Source organism: Gracilinanus agilis, chromosome 1, assembly GCF_016433145.1.
Source record: "Gracilinanus agilis isolate LMUSP501 chromosome 1, AgileGrace, whole genome shotgun sequence".
NCBI lineage: Eukaryota > Metazoa > Chordata > Mammalia > Didelphimorphia > Didelphidae > Gracilinanus > Gracilinanus agilis.
This window is the reverse complement of record NC_058130.1, coordinates 673167126-673184796: the sequence shown is the minus strand read 5'-3', so window position 1 is coordinate 673184796 and position 17671 is coordinate 673167126. Positions and strand designations below refer to the sequence as shown.

Genomic DNA, 17671 nt, shown 5'->3' with positions numbered 1-17671 from the left:
AAAACAAAGAAACTGTCTTATAAAGCAATACAAATTGTATAATACCATTTCCTACAGTGTTTTGTTAACAATATTTATTTTCACCATTTTCTTTTTAAGAAATCATCAATAATTGTCATGATGGTTAAAAATTACAAGAAGCATTAGTGACATATTTGGAAAAAAGTCACTGTAGACTACCTTAAAAATATTTAAATAAAACAATGACAAAAAGAATATAAAACTCTAAACATATTTATGGAATAAACATTTTTATTAACTTGCATTTTAAAGACAGCTTAATTACTTCAGCTAATTGATAAATTTCAATGAGGCTTAATTTATGGAATATTTTCAAGTGTCCATTCCTAAAAATAGTAAATAAGGAATCTAGAAACCCTTTTATATAGGTGTAATTAAATCAACTTAATAGAGAGTTTACATTACTCAGAGGACAAAGAATTTCTCAGAAATGTTACTGCAATATGATTGCTCATTTCTTAGTCAACATGGTACTGAATAGGATATTACTATGTTCCCAACCCAACTACCATATATGTTGTTCCGGTGACAGCTGGAGTCAACAAAATTAACTTTGGAATTTAGAAAAATCAAGGACAGTCTTTTTTATTTATAAACTAGTCATTAAATTCTTGACATAGAAGTTAAAAATGAAGAATGAATCACTAAGTTGATTCTCAGTTGCACATTTAAGAAGAAATAACAAAGAACAATTCTGTCAAGTTTAGGTTTTGGAGTTTGTTAGTTTGTTCCCTTGCCTGTTTACAATAAGAACAGACTTAAACAAAATAATCTGGAAAAGAAGATCAAACAGAATCCAATGCAAATTTATCACTTTAGAGTTAACTTAGGCTTGTCTAATTCACAAATATTATCAAATTTCTGTCATTTGAGATTTTCTAATCAAGAAGAAATGTATAAAGTAGGTTAGTACAAATATTAAACATACCTGACTTAGGGTAGCTTCAACTGCCGTCATGTACTGGTTCAGATCTCTTTCCATTTCAATATATTCAAACAGTAAATTTTCCATATTAGAATCACCATCTGTATCAGCTATAAGATAAAATACAGCAGCAATTTTTTTTCTTCTTCCCAAAAATGTACATTTGGAAGTATATCAATTTATACTATGACAGACAATAATAATGTTGTGAAGTTTTTTTTATTCATTATATATAGTAACACATTCATTACATTACACATACTGTTCCCAATTCTTGGAATGATCTTGGTTTTCCCTCCTCTTTACTTGATGACTGCAAAACTAATTCAAATTGCCACTTAAGATAGAAACAAGATGGGGGTAGCTGGGTGGCTCAGTGGATTGAGAGTTGGGAGGTCCTAGGTTCAAATCTAGCCTGAGACAGTTCCTAACTGTGTGACCCTGGCCAAGTAACTTAACCTCCACTGCCTAGGCCTTACCACTCTTCTGCCTTGGGACCAATTAATTCCAAGGCAGAAGGTGAGAGTTAAAAAAAAAAAAAAAAAAAAAAAAGACAGAAATACGAGGCTATAGGTGTCAAGCCCTGATGGAGACAGGCCAAGGACTCTGGAAGCAACAGCATTGGAAATAAGCAGTATCCTCCTAAACCACTAGATGTGCCCCCCCATTCAGGTCTCACAATCATCACTGAGAGTAGAAATCACTTGTGAAAGGTCCATCTTTGTTATCAATAGCAATTGCTGAGCAACGGCCACTACTGGTAGAAGAGAACAAAAGCACTGAGACTGGCAGCACATCCCTGAACACTTGTCCCATTTCCAGCCCAGCACTCACACCCTCCATCTGGGGAAGCAAATCCTATGGAGATAATGCTAGCTATCTCCACTGATTGCTAATAAATTGCCATGCACTGAATGGGTGGGCCTGCCTTGCTGAGGCAGTAGAACAGGTTCTTCCTAAGGAAGGGCAGAAGGCATCATGTTCCAGGCAAGAAGAACCACTACAACTACTAAATCTCCTCAGACTTTGAAGGAGATAGCCAAAGACCCTGAAGCCAGGAACCTTGGGAACAGCAATGTTCTAATTCAGAGCCCCCAGCCTTCATCCTGGAAACAACTCATGCTGAGAATGAAGCCTGCCAAGTGCTCATAAAAGTCACAGTTGTATCTACTGAAGACCTAGAAAGAAAAAAATTTTGTCACCAAAATCCTTGGTCCTATCAAATGATTCATATCAGAAAATAGTATGATTTTATCAGGGAAAATGTTAATAAAGATGAGGAAGTACTGCTGGCTTTGCCACTAAAGACCACAAGGCCTTTCCATCAGATTTGTAGCTAAAACCTGCCACAGGTTTTTTCTACCATATTAGAATATGAGATCCTGGAAAGCAAGGACTATGTGACTTTTCTATCTCTGTCTCAGCTTTTAAAATATTGCTTTGCATAATTCTTAATAAATTTGCATAATTTCCTAATAAGTTCTTCATTTATTCCTGTAGAAAACCAAAGTAAAACAGTGGAAACAGCACTAAATTTGAATTCAGAAAGCTGGGATTCAGATCTCATCAGTGTTACTTATTATCGGTGTGACCTGGAGAAAATCATTTAGCCTCTGGTCCCCAGTTTTCTCATCTGTAAAATGAGAAATTGGACTGGGTCATCCAGTTCTATGATTCTTCCCTTATATATTTAGTTGGTAACACTCTCTCAGATCACAGTACTTTAGTGCTCTAACACATTATTCATGTAATATAGTGAAATATAACTAGTAGATCTTATCTTGCTACCACTTGACTATAAACTCCTTTTAGTTTGAAACCCAATCTATTATGAACTTTGAACACCTACAGTTCTTAGCACAGTGTGCCACACAACAGAAGTTATTTAGTATTTGTTGTACTTGTTCTTCTACTGTTACATTAAAAAATTTATAGGCTTGAGAATCTAAATTATTTTAAGGCAAATATCAACCTCTGTTCATAAGGGATAGGCAGTCAAAAGGAAAAAGTAAATTAGAATAGTAGAAAAATGGTAGAAAGTAAAAGAAGTTTATAATGTTTTAACATTTACACTTGGAAATTATATGAAAAGTATAGCTGACTTGTTTATATTTACATCCCGAAAGGTACACACTTAGCTATTATCTTTTCCCAGGTTTTGAGGAAGTAATACTAGAGGGATAATAATCTAAAAATCATTTAGAGTTAATTTTTAAGCATTTTGTCCTCAGGAGCTTTGGAATCTTGATTATTTTGCTTATGAAATTCTGTGATTTTTATTTTTATTTCCTAAACAAATAGCCTAGAGTACAGCAGGAGAGCCTGGAACTATAAATAACAGGAAACAACTAAACCAAAATGAACATTTGCCATAGGGAATTTAAGCACTGATAATTAAGAGTTTACTATATGGCTATGAAATTTATTAATAATTGCAATACAGAAGAAAATATGTGATAGTTTTTAGATAATCACATAATTTGAAAACAGAAAGGAACTTCAGCAGCTGTCTAGTCCAACCCATACACCAAAAGCATCCCCACCAAAACATACCAGCTAGCAAGTAATTATCCTACCTCTCCTTGAAGATCTCCAAAGAGGGGGTACTTACCACCTCACCAGGCAGCCCATTTCACTTTTTAGTTGGTACGATGGCTTTCTTTTTTTTTATAATGTTCATATTTATTTTTTCTTTTTGTTATCATACAAAACACACTTTCATATTAGTCACTGATGTAAGATCACACTCATACATAACCAAAACCTCAAAATAAAACCAAAGATACACTGATGTGAAAGATGACTTCAACAGTTCTTTCTCTGGAGGTGGATAGCTTTCCCTATCATAAGCCTTTCAGGATTGTCCCAGATCATTGCACTGCTGAGAACAATCAAGTTTTTACGGATAATCATTGTCCAATATTTCTATTATTGTACACATTGTTCTCCTGGTTCTGCTTATTTCACTTTGCATCAGTTCTCACAGATCTTTCCAGACAAAAACCTACTATTTGACAAAAACTGCTGGGAAATTTGGAAAACAATATGAGAGAGATTAGGTTTAGATCAATATCTCACACCCTACACCAAGATAAATTCAGAATGGGTGAATGACTTGAATATAAAGAGGGAAACTATAAATAAGTTAAGAGAACACAGAATAGTATACTTGTCAGATCTCTGGGAAAGTAAAGATTTTAATACCAAGCAAAAGTTCAAGAAAATTACAAAATATAAAATAAATGATTTTGATTATATCAAACTAAAAAGCTATTGTACCAACAAAAACAATGCAGCCAAAATCAGGAGTGAAACAACAAATTGGGAAAAAATCTTTATAACGAAAAACTCAGACAGAGGTCTAATTACTCAAATATACAAGGAGTTAAATCAATTGTATAAAAAATCAAGCCATTCCCCAATTGATAAATGGGCAAGAGACATGAATAGGGAATTTTCAGATAAAGAAATCAAAACTATCAATTAGCACATGAGAAAGTGTTCTATATCTCTAATAATTAGAGAAATGCAAATCAAAACAACTCTGAGATATCACCTCACACCTAGCAGATTGGCTAAAATGATAGAAGGGTAGAGTAATGAATGTTCGAGAGGATGTGGCAAAATTGGGACATTAATGCATTGCTGGTGGAGCTGTGAACTGATCCAACCATTCTGGATGGCAATTTGGAACTATGCTCAAAGGGCTATAAAAGAATGCCTGCCCTTTGATCCAGCCATTTCACTGTTGGGTTTGTACCCCCAAAGAGATCATAAATAAACAGAGTTGTACAAAAATATTCATAGCCGTACTTTTTGTGGTGGCAAAAAACTGGAAAATGAGGGTATGTCCTTCAATTGGGGAATGGCTGAACAAATTGTGGTATATGCTGGTGATGGAATACTATTGTGCTCAAAGGAATAATAAACTGGAGGAATTCCATGTGAACTGGAAAGACGTCCAAGAATTGATGCAGAGCAAAAGGAGCTGAGCCAAAAGAACATTGTACACAGAGACCAATACACTGTGGTAAAATAGAATGCAATGGACTTCTGTACTAGCAGCAATGCAATGACCTAGGACAATTCTGAGGGACTTATGGAAAAGAATGCTACCCACATTCAGAGGAAGAACTACAGGAGTGGAAACACAGAAGAAAAACAACTGCTTGAACACATGGGTTGAGGCAGACATGATTGGGGATGTAGACTCGAAACTACCACACCAATGCAACTATCAACAATTTGGAAATAGGTCTTGATCAATGACACATGTTAAAACCAGTGGAAATGCGCATCAGCTATTGGGGGGAGGGGGGAGATGGGGAGGGTGGGTTGAAGGGGAAAGTAAGAGCATAAACCATGTAACCATGTTAATTTTTCTAAAAAATATTATTAAATGTTAAAAAAAATGACAGGGAACACACAATTCTTACTATGTCTGAAGTAGTTTATTCCTGTAATGAGACCAAGTTCTATTTAGGTAAGATGTGACTATATATTCAAACCAAAGAAAAAATAGAGTGATTCTAGAGGCAAGCCCAAAAGAACTAAATAAATCTGGAGAAAAGTTATTCTCATTCATGAAAACAGTAGTACAATTCAGGCAAGTTCTGGTCAATGCCATTAGACAAAGAACTTTTATGAAGATGTCCCTCTCAAGGGCTTAGAATATTCCTGAAAAGTAACTAAAGTCTAAATTTGTTCTCTCCCTCCCCTAGACCCTGCCATGTGAAATTGAAGGTATAGCTTACCTAGAATTTTTAAAAACAAAATATGAACATGAAGATGGAGTAGACTCATTTTCAAAAGAATTTATATTTTTAATAACTGGGTCTACAGTATGACCTGTATTTTAAGAATTTCAAAGGCATCTTATTAACTTACAAAGGGCTACCCATATCCATATGATAGTGTATACCTGTGTTGACAAAGGCATAGCACATGTTCCCTGACAAGTTGGCATGGGGAGGGCTGCTCCATTCCCCTCTCCACTGGACCCAAAATCATTTTTACATGTCTTACCCCTCCACCCAGCCACCCAAAGCAAGCACTTGCTCCCTGTACTCTCTGGGGTAATGTGAGGGGCTCACAGGCAGCTTGAAGTTGCAGTTTGGACATGTGATCTTGAAAAGATTCATCAACACTGGTATACACTTTCAGTACCTACTGTTATGAGGAAAATTAAGAGTTTAGACATTTAGTGAAATTAGCACCCAGGCTGTCAGATAAGACCTAAAGGTTCCAATGATGGAATAGTGGCAAGGAAGGAAGTCTTTCCTGAGGACTCTGGGATGGAGGGAACCAGTGTGATGCTGTTAACTGTCTCTAGTGGAGAGCCCAGGAGAGGGGATTTTCTCTATCAAGGAGTCATCTGTTCTGCCAGGAAAGGCAGGTGTTAGCATTGATAACAGCTCTGAAAGGTGGATTTCCAGACTTGATTAGCTTGATGCCTTCATTCTCCCTTTGGATTAATTTTGCTGAGGACCTGTGCTGGATCGTTGCTGGAACAGAAGTGAACTCAAGCTGTGAGACATCCATTCGCCTTCCAGCCTTTTAGGCTAATCCAGGCAGCCTGGGTTAGAAATAATATAGATCCTGACCCATCTCTCAGTCCCTGAGTTCTGTCCTTAGATACCTAGGTTAAGATGACCTCTCCCTATATCTCTTACCCTTTAAGTTCATTATTAAATAGCGATTTTTAACTTCCTATTGGTTTTTTCCCATAGTAAGGTATCCCTGGCTGATGTAGTCTGAGAGTCAGTTGGATCCCAACTGCCACTCACTCAAATTGTCATAGTCCATTTGTATAGTCTAAGGTAGTTATAACTCTTCACCCTTAATTCCTTCTTCATCCCTGTGTGTTTTATTTACCCATAAGACTACCATATACTGGATCGATCTGCTTTCCACCTTGATCTACACAATTCTAACATGCTAATAAATCTGTTGTCACTTACACCAGAACACTAATTTATTGCACATTCCCAACTCCAGATTTATCAAAATTGGACTTTCTCCCCCTATACTTCATCTCTGAAGTCCCTCTCAACCTATCTCAAGTCTATGTATGAGTCAAAGTCTAGTTAATCTTAAAGTCTAATTTCTGTGATGTTAAATCACATTCAGTGGAGTCTTAGTGCAGAGGCAATCCCTAGGAATCCTTGAGGCCTTTGGGGGAGGGTTTTCTAATTCAGAGGCCACAGTTGTTTTGATAAACATACAAAGACCAAGTATCAAGTACTTGGCCTAAAATCAGGACTAACTGAGTTTAAATACAGCTTCGGATACTTCCTAGTTGTGTGACTCTGGGCAAGTCACTTAACCCTGTTTCCCTCAATTTCCTCATCTATAAAATAAGCTGGAAAAGGAAATAGCAAGCCACTCTCTGTGCCAAGAAAACTCCAGAGTCCTGAAGAGTTGAATATGACTAAAATAAATGAACAACAGCAAAAATTTTAAAGTAATTCTGAATTTCATTGATGCTTTTTGTTTATACCATCATTTAATTTTTACTATAGGATGACTTGCTTTTTACATAGAGATCGGTCCTTTCTCTCCAACTAAGTTATGACACAGGGATTTCATCCTATTTCTATGTATTACCACAGAGCATAGGTCAAAGCCTTATTTACATGTAACACACACACAATACATACTGTTTGAATGAATGTTGTAACTATTCTCTTTTCAAAAATAACCATTTGAAAGTTAGGAAAACTAATTCTTCTAGAGAATAGAGCTTGACCTAATTCTAGATGATAACAATAATAACTAGCACTTTTATAGCACTTACTATGTGCACCCTTCATAAATATCATCTCATTTAATTCACACAACAACTTTGAAAGGTAGGTGCAATTATTTTCCCTATTTTGAGGAAACTGAAACAAATAGAGATTAAGAAATTTGTTTAGGAGGCAGCTGGGTAGCTCAGTGGATTGAGAGTCAGGCCTAGAGATGGGAGGTCCTAGGTTCAAATCTGGCCTCAGACACTTCCTAGCTGTGTGACCCTTGGGTAAGTCACATGACCACCCCCACTGCCCACCCTTACTACTTTTCCACTAAGGAGCCAATACACAGAGGTTAAGGGTTAAAAAAAAAAAAAAGAAAGAAAGAAATTTGTTTAAACTGTTCACCTCCTGAGAAAGAGGTGATGAACCCAAAGTATAGAATGCAACTTACATTTTTCTGGCATTGTAAATGTGACAGTTTATGTTGTTTATCTATACTTACTGGTTACAAGAACTGAATTTTTTTCTTCAGAGGGAGAGGGAAGAGTTAAAAGAAGGGAAAGCCAGTGATAGTATTAAAAAAAAAAAAAAAGAAAGAAATTTGTTTAGGAGGTACTGCTGAGTAGCTTGGTGGACTGAGTCAGGTCTAGAAATAGGAGGTCCCGAGTTCAAACCTGACCTCAGATACTTCTGTAAGAATTAAAATTAAGGGCTCTTATCCTTAGAACGTTATAAAGTTTATTAGAATTACTTGGATAGGTGAAAGCAGAGAGAGATAGAGAAAAAAACCTAGTTTAGCTATCTATGTGGCTTCTACAGTAACACTCCAGCATGCAAGTTCTTTGTCAGAAACAGAGAGAGGCTTACTTCCTTGTCTCCTACCTTTTAACCACCCTCTCCCTTCGGGTCAAATTCATTCATATCTGGATCAAATTCAGAGTCACGTAACCCATGCTAGATGATATACATAGGTGACAAGCCTAAGTGACGCAAGCGATCTACCTCTAGGAGCAGAGGGATACATGATCCTGGGAAAGGAATCCTTCACACAATTCTTCACTTTGATTCTTTGGGAAACCAATGTGTTAAATCTCACTTGGGGTTTCTAGGTGATTAACATGTCAGGTCTCCCCAGCGAATCATTGCACATATGTAGCTCATATATCTAAAGATTCTCTCACTAAAGGTATATAAAATATTGCACCTTACATAGAGGGAATTACAACAATTTGGGGAATAGGAAGGAAAGAAAAGAAATAGGAGAAATAAAACAAAAAAATGATTGATAGGCGCATTGGCAAAAAGCCAATCTGGGGACACTCCCCTTTGGCATAAGAGTTTACATACAGAATAAATGATAGGTCCAATCCCCTTCAGTTCAGTTCATTATAGGCCAAAGTTCACTCTGGATCTTTTGATGTAATGTGTGGTTTCGGTATGGCATCTTCTTCAAAAGGTCCACTTTCCTGTTTCAGGGCATTGGAGATTTTCTTTTCCTAAAATTGCTTTAAAAGATCTTAAACCTTGGATTTTGGGATAATTATATACTTCCTAGATATGTGACCCTAGGAAAGTCACTTTACTCCCAATGCCTAGCTCTTACTACTCTTCTGCACTAGAACCAATACACAGTACTGATTCTAAAATGAAAGGGAAGGAAGGGCTTAAAAAAAGTAAGAAACTTGCTTAGTCGCATAGCGAGAAAATGTTTGAGGTTGGATTTGAACTCCAAGCCCAGTGCTCTATTACTACACTACTTCGCGGAAGAATAAGTCCATAAAACAAATATTTCTAAGTTCATTCATTTATCCACTAATTTTCATCATAAATTTCCAAGACTTATTCTCAAAGGAGAAAAATAGTGGTCTCAATAAAGGCTTAAAATCACAAGCAATGCTAAAATTTACTTCAGGGAATAGTCTTTCTTTACTATAGGTGCAATGTGTAGTTAATTAGCCTATTCAACCATTATAAAAATTAATCAAATGCAAGATAAGGGTATATGATCTTTGAACACTCATTACAAACCACAAATAATGAAATTCCCACATCATAAGGCAATTCAACTGGCTTCTTAGAACCTTAGAACCTTAATGTTAAACCCCTCAAGATTGTTGTGTAACTGATTCTCACATTTAGTGTAAGCACTAGTTGAGACATGTGGAGATAGCTTTTTCAAAATAGAGATCAGAGGATACAAACAGTTCCTGATTTACATGCCAAAGTTGAAGTTAGCACTCTCTCTCTGTGTAGGTACTATGATAAATGCTTAATGATCTGATAATTAATTGATAACAAAAGTTCTTACTACCTAACACTTCAGAAGAACTTTTGAAGTGATAACTAAATCAGCAGGGACCACAAAGCTCTTTGAAGATATTTTTTATCCTTTGAGGGGCAACTTCCCCAGAAACCACTTCTGTGAATCAGAGACGAATGGTGATTAAAAGTGAAAGCCCAGATTGGTACATACAGATACTCTTTATTAAAAGAGCAAATGTAAAAATATAAAATCTGATAGATGAGTTTAGTCTATGTACTGAATTGCTTAAAATCACAGGAGTCCTGAGTTCTAAGGAATTCAGAGCCTATCTAGACCAACTTCCAACTAAACAGAGTTTCTCTCTAAAATACACTCTACATGACTCCTCTATTTGCTCTTGCCATACTCAACTGGGGAACCCACTACTTCCCAAATAGTACATTTCACCCATAAACTTCTGCCTTAAATCAAACATATCTATTTTTCTTCAACATTCACTCATGGCTCTTAGATTTTTGGCCCTCTGGAGCCAAGGAAAACAAATTGAATCTTTAACATGATAGTTCCTCAAATTATCAGACAGCTACTATATTCTTCTTCAAGTTCTCACCTCTCTTCCCCAGGCCCAATACTCCCTAGCTCCTTGGACCAACTTTGAAACCTTCGGTTTCCTAATTATTTTTTTAAAACTCTCATCTGGATATATCTGTCAATGGTTCTTGCTGATACAGCAGAGTGTTGGGGGGAAAGTTTGGGAAAGGAGATCAATCTCAAATGCAGTTCAAGCAAGGGTAAAAGGCCTTTGACTCATAACAGCTCACATATCAGCACTGTGAAGTACTTATTAATAACCTCAAAGTTACTTACTCTTGTCTAATTGGGTAATAAGAAGGAATGTTTTGAATAAGAGATAATATTTGTAAGGCATTTTTCAAACTTTAAAGATTCATATAAATCCTGAATGATGTTGCTGTTATTATTAGAGACCTAAGATTAGCATAACTATTATTATTACTAGCATGGTCCATCAAGAATGAATTGAATAAAGAGACATTCCCAACCCACTCCTTTTTAGAGATGGTAGACATTTACACATGTTTTCAGACTTTTCTGAGTATATTAATTATGCCGATTTTTTTCTTCCTTGGAAATATACTATTTTTATAAAGTATGGCACTGTAGGAGGCAGGGAGAAAGAATAGTGGGGATAACTATGATGATTTAGGAAATAACACATTATCAATAAAAATTTATTTTAAAAAATTCTCACCAGACCTTTTAGAACCAAAGGGCAAAGTAGAAAAAGAATCCATTAAATTAGTCATCTCTTAAAAGAAACCCCCCCAAAGAAAAAATTCATAGGAAAATTCATAGCCAAAACCCAGAGCTTTTGGCCAAAGTATTGCAAACATCTACAAAGAAAGACTCCACATTCCAAAGAGCAACAGTCAGGATCACATATGTTTTAGCAGTCATTATTATAAAAGAGAGGAGAGCTAGGAACACAATATTACATGGAGGGCAGAGTATGAAATTCCTCCCAAAGCTTTCCTTTATAGAGGGAAGGATTTGGATTTTCAGGATAACTCCAGTTTGTCTACTTCCAAGGATCAGCTTCCTTTTGTTGAGAGGTCATTCCCAGTTATATTTTCAGCTCCTAGAGAGCAGGAACTGTGCTTTGTTTTTCTAGTTTTTATTCCCAGCACTTAGCATAGTGCCTAGCACATGAGGTACTTAATAAATGTTTATTAAATTACTGAACTGAATTGAAATAAAGAGCACTTTAGAAAAGAGGGATACACTCATTGGAATTTAAAAAATATTCACTGGATAAAATCTGTGTATCACATAGAGGTGAAATCATTATTAGCTAATAGTAAAAGAGCAGAAAGAAAGGGGGAGGGCAGGGCAGAATAGTTCTTACAGTGTAAAAGGTTTCCAGAATAAATGGGATATATGATAGAAGAATTTTGCTTTCTGAATCATACATTAGGTATTTCCCAATCTTCTCAGATTACCATTGTGATTCTTATAAATTCTGTTATTGAAAGTCATCTTATGTTCTTTGGATAAATTTCAAACCACCCAAAACATGCTTTTGAAAAAAAATAACTTGGAGAAGATATACATATCTATAAATACACACAAACATACATTTGGATATTTACATGCATATAATTTCAACAAATACCTAGTTATTAAACAATCTCTATACTTAATACAGAAGTTGAATTTAATGACTCATGTAATGACTGAGAAATATTTCATTGAAATCTAAATGATATTTCTAACTGTACTGTAGTTTAAAGCCATAATTAGTCCCCCAAATAGAAATTAGTGTTACAAAATTAAAACTGAGCTGGCATTTTCTAAATGTCTCTCATGAGAAATAATAGAATAGTAAGTAGTGTGTGCGCAACACTGGATGACAAAATAATGAGCCGGTTCATATTTAAGTAAGGTAAATGAGGAAAATATTCAAGAAAAAAGAAATTATTTTCAAATTCATTCTTCTATTTTAACTACTTATATTGCTTCATATTGCCAAAATAAGTAATTTACACTTTATAGTATAGTAAACTCAGGACAGTAGTACTTGGTCTGAATTTTTATTATTACTTTGTATCTAGAACCTGATTATTGTGAAGATGGGATTGACTCTCCCCTTGCCTACTTTTCAATTTAATCAACCAAAAATAAAGACACCTGTATTTAACATTAAGTAGGAGAGGTTCACAAATCACTTACTAAAGTGAGAAAAACCTCCAGAAGCAACTGACAGCCCCCTAGGCAGTGCTAAGCAAATTTAAAGACTGTAATTGGTCCCCGTAAATTGGAGGAATGGACAGAAAGTGATGTAAAAAAGGATTATAAAAGATTATAAACTTCCTGTCCAAGAGGTGTAAAAATAAAAGAGACTATAAAAATAAATGGGGAAAACTATGCAAATAAAGGTTCAAAACTGTTCAGATACTTTTGATACATGTAATCAAAAGTATCTTCAGTGATAAAGTGAAGTGAAACTCATAAGTGAACTTCCCTTCAGGGCCAGGCACAAGGATGTTAAAGAGACTCTTGTTATAAAAATAAAATATTTATTGAAATATATTAGAATAAAAGGATTTCTAACTCCACCCAAATAAAACTTCCTGGTTCCCCAAGGAACCACTTCTCCTGCATCCACAGGCTACACTCATCCTTCCTGATCTGACTAACCCAAATTTTTACTATTCTTAATAAACTAATAGTATTATCCTTATAATGCTTAACTTCACCTTCCAGTTATAAAAATAACAAAGGCTAGCTGGTTGAGTCTCAAAAAGAATCAAGTTAGGACTCTGAGCCTTAGCAGAGTCAGAGTCCAAACCAAGACCAGGTTTTACTTTGGTCTTCTCAGAGTTAAAACAATCTATATAACCAGTGATAAATAGTCACTAGTGTTTCCCAAGTTGGGAAAGGAAAACACTAAGCTTCTTCAGGTTATTTCCTCCTCTCCTTTGTGCTAATTAGATAAAGCCCATACTGCCCATCTTTAGATTTAATCACCAAAGATGAGAACACCTCCAATTTTGGGAGGTCCGTAACCCACATGTGCTAGAGTGGATGACAAATCAGAATCAACTGACTGCCCTCTAGGCAGTCCTAAGGGAAGTGTTTGTTGTGATTGGACACACAAACTAGGAGGGAGGCACAGGAAGTGACGCATAAGTGATCCCTTTAAAAAGAGACCTCAGAGTTCTGGATTAAGATGGTAGCAGAGTAAAAAGCAGCTGCTTAACCTCTCCTAATCCACACATATAGGACTCCTCAAGAGGACATAAAAACAAACCCAGACAAACGAAGGGAACCCCACAACAGGGCACAGCATTGAAGGTACATGGGATTGGGGCATTTCCATGCTATAAGGGGGAGAAATAGCTCTCATTAAAACAAAAGCTGAGGAACCCCCATACCACCTACAGTGCCAAAGCCAGCTGACAAGAGTTAGAGCAAGTTTGGGGCATTCATTAAATTCCTGGCAGCAACCTGGGATCACTAGGACCTGCTTCTGAGAGCAGCAAGACTTAAGACCACAAGAAACTAAAGAACCAGACTTTGAACACAGACCTTGAGCACAGGGACGGACGCAGGCCCAGACTTGGACCCTGAGCGCAGGCATGGACCTTGGGTGGGGACCCAGTGGAGAAGGGTGTATTGACTGTGGAAGTAGCTCCCTGAGACTGATAAAGGAGCTTTGGGCAGAGGAGCAAGCAAGGACACCACCAGGGGGCTTGACCATGAGAACAACTAGACCTGAGACCTCAGAAGCCTAAAGAGCTCAGACAGACCCTGGGCGTGAGGATAAAGCCAAGAGAGCGCACGGCCCTGTGACGCAGGAGAAAACTGCTCCACAGCTCCATAAGCAGAGAGCCTGTCTGCCTCACCCAAACTTCTGAGAAATAAATAATAATAATAATGGCAAGCCAGTCACAAGAACCCCAAAAGAGAAAGATGAAGAAGAAATCTTTAACACTCAACTTTTACACAGAAAAAACCAGACAACAGAGCAAATAGCAGAGGAGAATAAACAAGTAATCACATCCAAACCTTCCCCAAAATATGAAAATTGGTCACAAGCTCTTGAAGAGTTCAAATCTGAGATAGTGAGAAAGATGGAAGAGATATGGTGAGAGAAGTGTGAAATAGCTCAAAAGGAAATTAACAGTTAGTTAAAAGACAGAAACTCCCAATTGGAAACCAAAATTAAACAGCTGGAAATCAGGATAGACCAAACGGAAAAGAAAAATCATGAGATTATAACAGAAAATCAGTCTCTAAAGACGAGAATTGGGCAAGTAGAAGCCAATGATCTCCCAAGACAGCAAGAATAAATAAAGTCAAGTCAAAAGTCTGACAAAATAGGTAAAAAAAAAAAAAAAAACATGAAATATTTCACTGAGAAATTGACAGATCAAGAAAACAGGTCTAGAAAAGACAATTTGAGAATCATTTGTCTTCCTGAAAAAGCAGAAATTAATAGAAATTTGGACTCCATGTTAAAATAAATTATTCAGCAAAACTGCCCTGAAGTACTAAAACAAGAGGGCAATATAAATACTGAAAGGATCCATAGATCACTCTCTAAACTAAACCCTGAAAAGACAACCGTCAGAAATATAATAGCCAAATTCAAGAGCTTCCAAGTAAAAGAAAAAAAATTTACAAGAAGCCAGAGACAATTCAGATATCAAGGAGCACCAATCAGATTCACACAGGATATGGCAGCTTCCACACTAAGAGACTGCAAGGCTTAGAATATGATATTTAGAAAGGCAAGAGAACTGGGTCTACAACCAAGGATCACCTACCCATCAAAATTGACTATATACCTTTAGGGGAAAGTATGGGTATTCAACAAGATAGAAGATTTCCAAGTATTTGCACAGAAAAGACCTGGACTAAATGGAAAGTTCAATATCCAACCACAAAAACCAAGAGAAACATTAAAAGGTAGATAAGAAACAGAGGGGAAAGAAAGAAAATTCTTATTTTTAAATTTACCTCTTTAAGGGCTTTAATAAGATCAAATTATTTGTATTCCTATATGGAGAAATGTTAGGTGTAATCTTCAAAAACTGTATCCACTATTATAGTAATTAGAAGAATCATTCATAGGGAAAGGTTGGAGCACTAAATGGTCTAAGATGAGACAGTGGGGGGAAGAGGGGTTAAAAGTAAATGGCATCAAGAGAAACTTGAATGAATGAGAAAAATAAGCTATTCTATACCGCACAAAGAGGGCATGGGAAGGAGAGGGGATGAATAGTATTATAAGAAGGAGAGGAAGAGAGCATTAAGAGGTCAGCAGAATTAGCCCTGAGAGGGAAGAGTAGCTATATCCATTGGGATATAGAATTCTATCTAACCCTACTGAGAAAGTCAAAAGGGATTAGCCAAGGGGAGCAGGGGGGTTGGGAGGTCAAAAAAGGGAAGGGAAGAGAGAAGGGAGGGAATTCATTAGACCTTAAAAAATAATAGGGGAATAATACGGGAGGGGGTGGAAAGGGAAGTAAATCAAGGGAGGGGACAAGGGGGACTGGTCTAAAACAAACCACTGGTTTAAAAGAAAATAGCGTAAGAAGAAGGGGTAGAAACAAGGAGAGGATACCAAAATGTTGGGGAATACACAACTGATAATTATAACTATGAATGTGAATGAGATGAACTCACCCATAAAATGGAAGCAAATAGCAGAGTGGATTAGAAATCAAAATCCTACCATATGTTGTCTACAAGAAATACATATGAGGCGGGTGGACATACACAGGTTTAAGGTCAAGGGCTGGAGAAAAATCTTTTGGGCTTCAAATGAGAAAAAGAAGGCAGGAGTGGCAATCATGATTTCTGACAAAGCCAAAGTAAAAATAGATATGATTAAAAGAGACAGGGAAGGTAATTACTTCCTAATAAAAGGCAGTATAGACAATGAGGAAATAGCAGTGCTCAATATGTATGCACCAAATGGTATAGCATCCAAATTCCTTAAAGAAACTGGCAGAGTTCAAGAAGGAAATAGGTAGTAAAACCATACTAGTGGGAGATATAAATATTTCTCCTTCAGATCTAGATAAATCAAACCAAAAAATAAATAGATGAAAGGTGAATGAAATCCTAGAAAAATTAGATTTAATAGATATGTGGAGAAAAATTAATAGGGACAAAAAGAAATACGCCTCCTTTTCAGCTGCACATGGTACATTCACAAAGATTGACCATGTAATAGGGCATAGAAACATTGCATGAAGAGGAAATCAAGGCAATCATTGAAAACTATTTTGCCCAATTATACAGCAATAAATATAGCAATCTAGGTGAGATGGATGAATATTTACAAAAATATACATTGCCCACAATAACGGTAGAAGAAATAGAATACTTAAATAATCCCATATCATAAAAAGAAATTGAACAAGCCATCAAAGAACTCACTAAGAAAAAATCCCCAGGACCAGTTGGATTCACAAGTGAATTCTATCAAACCTTCCAAGAACAACTAATTCCAATACTATATGAACTATTTGACATAATAAGCAAAGAAGGAGTTCTACCAAACTCCTTTTATGATACAAATATGGTACTGATCCCAAAGCCAGGTAGATCAAAAACAGAGAAAGAAAACTAATGAACATAGATGCAAAAATTTTAAACAGAATACTAGCAAAAAGACTCCAGCAAGTGATCACGAGTTATCCATCATGATCAGGTGAGATTTATACCAGGAAAGCAAGGATGGTTCAACATCAGGAAAACCAATCACATAATTGACCATATCAACAAGCAAATCAACAAAAACCACAATTATCTCAATAGATGCTGAAGAAGCCTTTGACAAAATACAACATCCATTCCTATTGAAAACACTAGAAAGTATAGGAATAGAAGGACTTTTCCTAAAAATAATAAACAGTATATATCTAAAACCATCAACTAGCATCACATGTAACTGGGATAAATTAGAAGTCTTCCCAATAAGATCAGGCATGAAACAAGGATGCCCACTATAACCTCTATTATTTACTATTTACTGTTATTGTACTAGAAACACTAGCAGTAGCAATTAGAGAAGAAAAAGAAATTGAATGTATCAAAATAGGCAATGAGGAGACTAATCTATCACTCTGCAGATGATATGATGGTCTACTTAAAAAATCCTAGAGAATCAACTAAAAAGCTAATAGAAATAATGAA

The 17671-nt window shown here is 36.1% G+C and overlaps 1 protein-coding gene across 1 annotated transcript in view; it reads right to left on the bottom strand.

The window, feature by feature from the left end:
- The window catches only part of NSMCE2 (NSE2 (MMS21) homolog, SMC5-SMC6 complex SUMO ligase), a 260060-nt gene that overhangs the window by 211238 nt on the left and 31151 nt on the right, over nucleotides 1-17671 (bottom strand). Inside the window, exon 3 of the mRNA XM_044669158.1 lies at nucleotides 950-1056. Coding sequence (XP_044525093.1) covers nucleotides 950-1056 — 107 coding nt within the window. The remainder of the gene's footprint in view (nucleotides 1-949; nucleotides 1057-17671) is intronic.